The sequence below is a fragment of the Aplysia californica genome, unplaced genomic scaffold (assembly GCF_000002075.1).
Source record: "Aplysia californica isolate F4 #8 unplaced genomic scaffold, AplCal3.0 scaffold00253, whole genome shotgun sequence".
Classification (NCBI taxonomy): domain Eukaryota; kingdom Metazoa; phylum Mollusca; class Gastropoda; order Aplysiida; family Aplysiidae; genus Aplysia; species Aplysia californica.
Window position 1 is genome coordinate 666,402 of NW_004797523.1, and position 11,574 is coordinate 677,975.

The 11,574-nt window shown below is 38.4% G+C and overlaps 1 protein-coding gene across 1 annotated transcript; it reads left to right on the plus strand.

Moving 5' to 3' along the window:
• The first annotated feature begins 6,626 nt into the window (after positions 1-6,626).
• On the plus strand, positions 6,627-8,256 carry LOC101852549 (four-domain proteases inhibitor-like). Its single transcript, XM_005100627.2, has 2 exons — positions 6,627-6,921; positions 8,041-8,256. Exons 1-2 carry the CDS (start codon positions 6,721-6,723, stop codon positions 8,248-8,250), a joined length of 411 nt encoding a protein of 136 aa, XP_005100684.1. The 5' UTR covers positions 6,627-6,720; the 3' UTR covers positions 8,251-8,256.
• The last annotated feature ends 3,318 nt before the right edge of the window (positions 8,257-11,574 follow it).

Here is an 11,574-nt window from a genome sequence, read left to right on the forward strand (position 1 = left end):
ATATTGGAGACTAGGTGGATGATTGGTAGAGCATTTTGTCTTTTCATTTCTTGACAAGGCGGGTGGTGTCGTACTGCACGGCGTGGGTTCGAAACCCAGCTGAGTCACATTTTTCTTCTTTTTTTTCTGCCGCTGTACTGTCTCGTCTATGTCTATCTGGGCCTAAGCTACGATTTCAGTGTTGATAGTAGTAGTAGTAGTAGTAGTAGTAGTAGTAGTAGTAGTAGTAGTAGTAGTAGCAGCAGCTTTTGATACAATTGACCATCACATTTTATTGAAGCGATTGGAAGTGTCTTTTGGATTATCCGGGACTGCCCTTAGCTGGTTTTCTTCTTACCTGTCAAATCGTTACCAATCTGTTTTTATTAAAGGGCTTAAGTCATCCGATCATGCTCTTAAGTATGGGGTCCCCCAGGGCTCAGTCTTCGATCCAATTTTGTTCACCATTTATACTCAACCACTTGTCAAGGAAATAGTTAAATATGACTTAAAATACCATTTCTATGCTGATGATACCCAAATTTATGGTTCAACATTGTTTACCAACTTAGATGAACTTGTCCATCGTGCTGAAAATTGTATTGCCTTAGTTAAAAACTGGATGAACCAACATAAATTGATGTTAAATGATAATAAAACAGAAGTCATTCTGGCAGGCAATGCAAAGTCTGTTAAAGAGGTTGACATTGATTACATTACAATTGGTGATGCAAAAATTTTATTTTCAAGAAAAGTTAAGAATCTTGGCATCTATTTTGATTCTAGTTTGTCAATGTCGGCTGAGGTAAATCATCTGATCAGCTGCATGTATTTAGAAATAAAAAAAATTAATTAGTAAAATACGTCATCTGATCAATACCAAGTATACTGCTTAACTAGCTTAATTTGATAAAAACTCGATTATTGTAACTCCTTGTTATCAGGAATATCACTGGAGAAAGTTAAAAGACTTCAAACTGTCCAAAACAATGCAGCACGTTTAGTTTTACGGAAAAGAAAACGAGACTCTGCTAAACCTCTTTTATGAACTATGCATTGGCTTCCAGTAGAGAAAAGGATTGTGTACAAGTTGGCCACCATATGTCACAAATGTTTGAATGATAATGCACCATCAGATTTATCAAATCTGTTGAGACTGTACATTCCAACTCGCAGTTTAAGGTCATCAGCTGACAAAAATTACCATCTATAAAACTTAAAACAATGGGTGAAAGGGCATTTGAATACCAAGGCCCCAAGATCTGGAATGCTTTACCAAGTACGTTGAGAGAAATCAAAACTTTTGATTCATTCAAATGTCAGCTGAAGTCGTTTCTGTTTTTAAATTAATAAAATGAATATTTGGAATAATTTTCTTTAGTCAGAACACAACGTTTCATGTTACTGTTGTATGTTGCACTGTATTGTAAAGCGCCCAGAGTCTGTGTACTTTATTCGGGGTTGAGCGCTATATAAATGTCATTTATTATTATTATTATTATTATTATTATTATTATTATTATTATTATTATTATTATTATTATTATTATTATTATTATCATCATTATTATTATTATTATTATTATTATTATTATTATTATTATTATTATTATTATTATTATTATTATTATTATTATCATTATTATTATTATTATTATTATTATTATTATTATTATTATTATTAGTAGTAGTAGTAGTAGTAGTAGTAGTAGTAGTAGTAGTAGTAGTAGTAGTACTTACTTTACTTTACTTTTTTCTTCCGCTTGTACCGGGGGGTGTCGCGGGGAGACACAGGAGTCTGTCTGCAGCAAGGCGGTGGCCTGTAGGAGAGACATCCCGTGAGCTCTAAGGGTGTCTGCCACAGATTCACTCCATCGTCGCCTTGGTCTTCCCCTGGCTCTACATCCAGAATATTTATTGTTGTATGCTCTCAGAGCTGGATGGTTTGAGGACATCCGCGTGAGGTGTCCGAACCACTTGACCTTTTGTTTTTCGATGTGTGGTAGGACTGGTGTTGCTCCCACGGTGTCCTTTATGACTTCTTTTTAAATTTTGTCTCTTCTTGTTTTGTTGACCGCTCTTCTTAAGCATTTCATCTCGCATGTGACCAGTTTCCTCTCTAGGGCTTTTGTTAGGGACCATGTCAGGCACTGATATGTGAGCGTTGGAAGGAAAATGGCGTTGATGAGCTTCGCCTTGGTGCTCATGGGGATATTGGGATGTTTCAGGAGAGGGCCGAGTTGATAGCTGACTGCTTAGGCTCTCTGGCATCTAGTCTCTATTTCTCGATCTAATTATTTTCCATTTTCTGTGAAAATGCTGCCCAAGTATTTGAATTCTCTGATTCGTTTTAGTTGGGATCCATTGATGTTGATATTCACTTTGCCTGGTCTCCTGCTAATTGTCATGACTTCGGTCTTGCTAATACTGATCTTCATGTCATATTTTTCGCAGCTCGCATTGAGTTGGTTCATGCTCCTGTAGCTGGGTCTTGTTGTTAATCATTGCCAGGTCGTCTGCAAACATGAGTTCGTTGAGTGCCCCTAGGTCTGGATTGGCCTCCTTTGTAATCTGGTCCATGTAGATCACGAAGAGCAAAGGGGAGAGATTGCAGCCCTGTCCGACTCCGGATGTTACTGGAAACCAGTCCTATGTTCCACTGGTAGTTCGGACTGCGCTTCTGCTGTTGGCATAGATAGCCCTGTTGTCTAGCAGTTGTCCCTTGATGTCGTACTGCTCTAAGATCTTCCATAGCTTGTTTCTATTTACTCGATCAAAGGCTTTTTCTTGATCCACAAATACGAGATGGAGATCTTAGTCGTATTCCAAAGCGCTCTCACACAGTTGTCGGAGTGCGAAGATTGCATCAGTGCACCCTCTTCCTTTTCTAAAACCAAACTGGGCGTCACTGAGAAGATGTTCGGCTTTTGCGCGAGTGCGTCGCTCTAGGATCTTTGCATACATTTTCCCCGCATGGTTGAGAAGAGATATGCCTCTATAGGTGTTGCGGTCTTTCTTGCTGCCCTTTTTCTTCCATATTGGCACCACTATCGCATTTTGCCAGTCTGCTGGTACCTTTCTTTCTTTCCATGCTTTCTGGAAGATGATTGTAAGCCAATGTATGCCGGTTTCATTTAAAGTAGAAATCTGGATTCTTAAAATTAAAAAGTATCCTTCCAATCTTTTAAAACAGAATTGAAAAAGATTAAGAAATAACATTTTATAGACTATCACCTAGAAACGTTGACATCTAGAAATCAGTACCCGAGTAAGCAGCGCTAGGGGACTGTACAGGCCCACAGTGAGTAGCCCTAGGGAACTGTACAGTCGCGTAACAACGTCCATAAATAAATAAATAAATAAATAAATAAATAAATAAATAAATAAATAAATAAATACATTTAAACGTGCAAACATTATAACAATACATACATCCAATATTGTTGACGTGATTATCTTTCACGATCTAACAGGATTATCATTAGATTCAAAAGAGTTGGACGTTTAACAAAAACAGAACCTACTACTACTACTACTACTACTACTACTACTACTACTACTACTACTACTACTACTACTACTACTACTACTACTACTACTACAACTACTACTACTACTACTACTACTACTACTACTACTACTACTACTACTACTACTACTACTGCCCCTGCTACTACTACTACTTATAATAAAAAACATCATGATGATGATGATGATAATAATAATAATAATAATAATAATAATAATAATAATAATAATAATAATAATAATAATAATAATAATAATAATAATAATAATAATAATATTAAACAACTGCCTGATTTATATAGCACATATCCACACCCAACAGCATGCTTTCTGCACTTTATAACTATAACGTTGTATTTCCCCAGCAGCAACAGCAACATCAGCAGCAGCAGCAGCAGCAGCAGCAGCAGCAACAACAACAGCAACAACAACACAAAAACGTTACCAGAATAAAAATCAAAAGCCTCTGAGCATAGATGGCCTGAAGGAAATCACACCGATCTGCATCAATGGTATCTGTCAGGCTAGTCAGGCTGGTTAGTTATTGGTGTCTGACAGGTCTGTCAGTTCCAACCAAAAGATCAGTCCAACGAGAGCTTCCCAAAATGGCGACACACTTTTATATACCCAGTTGATGCTGCTATTCTCTTGAGGCTGTTCACCTCGTAAGGTTTTGTATTTCAAATAATTGTGTATTGATTTCGTCTAACCACTGCCTAAATCGTAGACACGAATGAACCAACTGTTTATAATGCCTGGGGTATGATTTCGCTGAAAATTCGCTGACCCTGAAAATATTGTCCTTGTGATGGAACAGATGGACAGGCCAATCTGAACACATCGGATACAATAAATTCACATAAACTGCTCTCTTGTGAGTTTACATCTTTGATCTCAGAAGATCTCCCTTAAACCAAAGGTCACCAGTCAGTTGTCGTTATCTCAATCTAACACGTTTTATGTTGCCTACTTAGTATATTAAAAGGTCACAACCTGGAGTTAAGTATCAATTTCCTACTAAATTTCCTGTAACGAGTAGCATCAAGAGAACCATCCTGACATAATTATTTGAAATATCAATTAAGAGGCGAGAAATGTCAACAAGGTGTATAAAAGAGTGAGCATTTCGGGAAGCTTCTGTTCGTTGGATCTTTTGTTCTGGAACTGACCAGCCTAAAACATACCAGCAACAGACAAACGTGGCAGATAGTATTGTTTCAGGTCTGTATTTATCTTACCCCTCATCCCAGGCTGTCTTTGCCTATTGTTATTTTTGTGGTTATTGAGTGTGTTGTCTTATTTTGGAATGACCTACAGATAGATGGAAAGTGTTTAAGACTTATGAGGGATTTTTACTTGGACGAAAACACTCCTACAAGAACTGAGGGATTGATGATGTCAAGAACTGGATGATTGATAATAAGCTCCAGCTTAATGAAAATAAACTGAGGTTCTTTAAAGTAACCCAAAGAAAAGCCATATCCCCATAGATTTTGATCATGTTTGTCCTGAATATGAAAAACTGTATTTTACCGATAAGGCAAAAAATCTGGGTGTGTATTTTGATTCAAACTTGTCAATTGAACCTATTTTGTGAATTACATAGAATTGGTCATTATTATTTTATGTCTATGTTTTTGAATGAACACTCATTGAAAACGCTCGTGTCCTCTTTCTTGTTTTCACGCATCGATTATTGCAATGCTTTACTAGCTAACATGCGAAATGCCACTCTTCACGAGTAACAACGTTTTCAAAATCATGCTGTGAGGCTTGAATTAAAGAAAAGGAAGAGGGATCACATTACTCCCATGTTAATAACGTGGCATTCCCCCCCCGTGTCAGCTAGAATGTCATATACAATTGCAATATTGCGTCATAAATGTTTCAATAACAAAGCTCCCTCATATCTTAATGATCTCATCTAGATTTATGTTCCATCTAGATCACTAAGATGAGGCGATCAGTATTTTTAAAGAATTCCTAGAAAAGGAAGTAAAAATTTAGCTGAGAGATCGTTTGCACACCATGCACCATCAGTTTGGAACTCTCTTCCCTAACCCTTGACACATACAACATATTCTGAGTCTACATTTAAAATATCTTTAAAGACACATTGAATTACGACATCATTTCTGTGTCAGTAGATTCATGTTCAGTACAATATTCTATAAATGACTATGTATCCATTTATTTGGCGAATTGCATTGTGTATATTATTTGATTATGTCAGTTTGTATGTTCTCATTTCGTAACGATGTGAAAGCGTGCTCGTGTGATAAACAAATATATATATATATATATATATATATGTGTGTGTGTGTGTGTGTGTGTGTGTGTGTGTGTGTGTGTGTGTGTGTGTGTGTGTGTGTGTGTGTGTGTGTGTGTGTGTGTGTGTGTGTGTTTGGCGCGTATGTGTGTGCACAATCCTGACAAATAGAAACATCTAAATGACTAACAATACACGTTTTGTAACGGCTACGTGTGGGTGGTCAGACTATAGTTGTGGATCCTGGACACCTTCTGCAGACAGTGAAAATCAAATAGAAGCAAGAGAAACATTTGATGTTTCTATTTGTCAGGATTGGACTCATTTTTATTGAAACTGCTTTTAGATATTGGAATTCTTTATTTCATTTCTGGAGAGCATTTGGCATCTGATGTGATTACAATAACATATTCTAACCCCCCGGAGCGGTGCCACTGACTAGATAAATGTGGTTTCTGGGGTGAATTTCATGAAAAAAAGATATCAAATTATAAGGTTATCTGAAAGAGGCTCCTATGTGTCGCGCATTAATAAAAGGAGGAAGAGACAAAAGCAGTTTCTTAGGCACTTGAATCGACACAAACGCGTGAAATATGTAGCTTTCACTGAAAAAAATAAATAATTGAAGGCAAACGAGGCAGGGCAACACAGAGCAACTTAATTGAAGAACCTGAAAACAGAGGTGAAAAAGGAAGACCAAGAAAACATGCATTTGTTATCTTGAGAACATCGGATGGGAAAAATGAATTGTGAACGAATGAATGATAATGTTAAAAAGAGATTGCTTTAGATTTCTTAATGTAATTAAAGAGTTAGATTTAGGTGTAGTTGGTTTAATGTATGCTTCGTTCCTATATTATTATTATCTGCTTTAATTTCGTTTCCTTTATTCGTTTTAAAGTGAATCATTTTCAGTCGAATCAGACGGATCTTCAGGAGACACGATGAAGTGGGCGGTGCTAGCACTGGTTGTCGCTGTATGTGTGGGCGGAGCCATGAGCGCCACGTGCGACTCTCTCCCACCACAGCCATGTACAGGAGAGGGCGTGCCGGTCTGTGCCACCTTCATCAAGACCTTCCCCACTGCGTGTGTCTTAGAGTCGCAGAAATGTGAACTTGCGAAACAAGGCTTTGAATTTGTATACGTGAGTTTTGACTTTTTGTTTTGTTCGTTCTTCTTTGCTGAGACAATAATGATATATTATTACGACTTGCGTCTGTCTTATAATAACTGGACGCCTCACTATCACACACAAGTACCTGAGTTCGATTCCCATGTATGGAGATTTTTAAATGGAATATCCCAGTCTTTCTGCTCAACCCGGACTGACCTTTACAGGCAGGATCAAATCCAACCTTCTTAAAAAATAATCTAGAGTGGGCTTGTAGGTGCACAAACACCTACATTTTAAAGTAGTATTATTTCTTTGAATTTCTTGATATGTTTCTAACGACACAATGAGTTTTATTGAATCTGCAAGGAGTGATAATAAAATGGTCCAGGTAGCTTTTGTGTGCCCCATAAAATCATAGACCTTACACACATCGTACCCTCAACAATAAGCACAAAGACGACCATGAGTATTTCTGTGTTCTGTTAGAAAAACAACAACAACCCAAACAACTCTGAGTTCTACAACGCGAAAGGGAAGCCAATAGGGTGTTATTTTGTGATGACGAATGCAAAATTAAGACAAAAACACACGGCCAAGCACGCACGCACACACACACACACACACACACACACACACACACACACACACACACACACTCACACACACACAGACATACACACACACACACAGAACACGAGAGAAAAAGCGAGAGAGAGAGGGAGAGAGAGAGAGGGTGAGAGAGAGAGAGAGAGAGAGAGAGAGAGAGAGAGAGAGAGAGAGAGAGAGAGAGAGAGAGAGAGAGAGAGAGAGAGAGAGAGAGAGAGAGAGAGAGAGAGAGCAAACTTTACAGAAGTGAAAGGAAACAGAAGTGAAAGGAAATGAATGATAGGGTAAGGAAAACATACCTGTCCCCGTCGTTTTATGCAAGAAATATTCTGAAATTATGCAAACTGAGCCCAAAAATGTGAAATTATCCGATTCTGTTAATTGTAACAAAGAATGATAAAGGAAAATAATCAGAAATTATGCAAAAAATGATCAAATTTTGTTAAATTATGCGGGGTGCATAAAAACGCGGGGACAGACATACGGACTGGTGAAATGTCATAAATGTAGCCGGTTTGACTTTTCAACTGCTATTTCTTTCAGCACAACGACGGTGACTGTTGTACCACCAGAGCCATGACCATGGAACTGAGCTACCGATGTGGAACCGACGGGAACGTGTATGGCAATCGCGGAGCAATGGCCTTGGCTGGATGCCAAACTCGCGACTACATCAGGGGTCAGTCTTATGAAAACTGCCCGGATTTCCCGGAAGACTGGATACAATTAATGCAGTCCGCCGCGCAATCTTGAGGACGTGACTAATTAAAATGTAGCTAAAGCTGCATCTGCTCTAACAAGTTAAGTTTTTTTTCGTTGTTGTCTTTTTTTTTTATTGTTTTGTTTCTAACAAATGTAAAACTGTTGGGTGAAAGTCGACTTTCCTTCTCTTGACTTGCTCTCGGGCAGTTTTTCTTAAAATTGGTTCCGGTCAAAGTCAAAAGAGGCAGGTATCTGTGTTGTGCACAGAGAGGCTGTAGATGACGACACATATGTGCAGCATCGCTCCTCGAACGGAGACAAGTAAGAAAGTGGGAATCAGTACCCAGTATTTATCATTTGTGCACAAAAAGTTGAGCCAAAAACTGGAATGCCAGTGAGATTATACAAGAAACTTAAACAATGTTATGTCATATATAAACATATATAAACAATATAACTCTGATGCCCTTTAAACACTGGCCACTGTTTGCTTGACTTCGGTTTAGATTAACTAAGAAGGTTCTCTAAAATTTTTCAAACAACTCTATGGTAAAAGTAGCCACTGAATAAAGAATTTACATGGACAATTTAAACAGTAGAAATCCCCACTAGTACTCATTAGGGCAACACCTTTTCTGCACAGTTCCAGCAGATTCTGAGACGTTGCCTTGGTGAGCACTTTTGGGATACACTAAGTCGACCCTTTGCATTTATACAGCTCATTCTAAGCGCTACTGCATACTCCATACAACTTTTCTGATTCAAGTAGACCCTAGAACACCATTGAAAAGTCTTGGCTTCCTGGTATAATGCAGTGCACGCTGTCATCTCAAACTTTAACAAACTGATAGGATCTTTGGCTGCTTATGGCCAAATACCAATGCACACCTAGGTGAAATGACGACCATTCATGTAAAGTACCTTTCCCAGGGATTACAAGCCTTACAACTATCTGCATTTGAGAGGTGGTGCTAATGTCGAATGACCAGAATAAGCTGGGGATAAAAGAATACTAACAATGAAGTGTGTCAGATTTTCCAAACAAGACAAATCCTGCTTAGCAAAATAAAAAAATACGAAAACAAAATGCTTTGGTCATATAAAAATGCACAAGACCATTATGAAGGAAACACGCGAAGGCAAGATGTGGGGAAAAAGTGCTAAGGGTGGACAAAGATATTAATGGACCGATAACATCAAGAAATGAACTGGTGTTAGTATGACAGAGTGTAAAACAACAGCTAGCGACCGCGAGCAATGGCGGGTCATTGTACGTCAACCTCTGGGCCAGAGATGACACCCCGAGGTACCCAGGTACCCAGGTACCACTAGACTACCCCCTGCTGCTCATAGACAACTGTAGACAACTTTGAGAATGGCTGGTTTCCAAAGTTCATGAGTCATAACTATTCCCCTAACCCTCTGCTGCAGAATCTTCACGGACAGACGTTTTAATTTTCGAAATGGTGACTGACCGTACGTGGCTAATCTCCCAAATTTGACTGATTAGCATTTAAAAAATACTCTAAGTATGTACTTGTAGTTTAAAAAAAAATCTATATATCTTCGCCATAGACAGAGAAGGATTCTATTTTTCAAAAAGTGAGATTATAAATACTGTGCTCTCATAATATAACTATGTCAAACAAACAAAAGCCATTGTCGAGTGTCCCAGTGGTGTTCCTTGGTTGATGACTAGCCCCGCTGAGTATTACGCTTGAAACTAGATAGAACGTTACAAGAAATAGAACGGCCAAGATTTGTTTTTGTCCTTTTGTTTGTTTTGTTTGTTGATTCGTTTGTTTGCTTGTTTTCTTTATGGAAACTCTATGAGCTCAAAAGACTCATCAGCTGTAGCATAAAATAAATGAATGAATAAATAAATAAATACATAAATAAGTAAATAGAAACATGCAAACATTGCAGACACAACAATACATATATCTGATACATGTATTATTGACATAATTCATATTCACAATCTAACAGGATTATCATTATAGATTTCTACCTGTATTCAAAAGAATCGAACACACACACACACACACACACACACACACACACACACACACACACACACACACACACACATACACATACACATACACACACACAGTCACGCATACACACATTCACACACACACACACGTGATCACATGCTAGAGGTCCACTCTCCTTGTTATGTATCATACATAACAAGATGGTCCACTCCTCTCTTTGAGCCAATTAAAAAAGTGTCCTCAAAATTCGGTGGCGCCCTCTTCACAAATGCGCATCCATTGCGAACAGTTACCCTACTTGTGTGAAAAAACATCAAAGTGAAACTAACAAGTTTTTGAAAATAAGAATTCAAATTTCGGAAGAACACTTTTTTAAAATGGTTACGCTGACCAAAAAAACCCTCTTCCAGAGGAAGGGGCGACTGTATTCTTCATTTCTTGACCTTAGAATGAGAGGCGGGAGGTCATTAAAATATATTAAAATACTCCCTTAAACTCCGCACTGAACGAACCCGAACAGCTGATGAACAGCAGTCGATCTGCGCACGCAAGGAGGTGCTATTCCTATTTTTCTTCTGGAGAAACGAAAGAGAGCTTCAAAACAGACTGCAGCGCCATCTGAAGCAATGAGCGAACTTCTGGCGGACACTTTTTTGGCAGAGTGGACCATCTTGTTATGTACGATCTTTGGTATCACCATTGACTTGGTAGATCGCAGAGATAAGCGACTACTTATTCTTCCACTTGCAAAGCCACTGATGTTTTCTCTAGCGACGGTTCTTCCAACTTCGTGGGGCCCCATTACTTCAAGTTTTTAAGGCAGCTGCATTCCGATTTTGAAGGTGCTTTCTATTTTTCTTTTACTGTATCTAGTATTCTCAGTTTTACTAGGAATTGATTTTTAATTTTGTACAGTGGTGTTATCGATTTTAGAACCACCAAGGAGGGATCCGAATGCAAGTATCGCGCGAGATTTTTGGTCCCTATCCGAGAAGGCTAGGTGTTCAATCTTACCTACCCTAAGATCAAGAGTGTGGGTAAAAAACAGTAATACGGAGCCAAGATCAGTAGTAGAAAGACAACAACAACGACGACGACAACATCATCAACAACAACAACAACAACAGAAACAACAATAGTAACAAAAAACGAACAAAAACAACAAAAACAAGCAACTTAAACTATCAACACCACCATCATCATCACCACCACCAGAATCACCATCGATATCACCACCACAACCAAAAAAAACCCCAACAACCCCCAAAACAAAACAACAACGGCATAAAACACCAAACACAGAAACCAAACAACGATTCAAACGTATCGTACCGCTTTCGACTTCTTCTCCGCTCTTTGTTTCTTTGCTGCATGA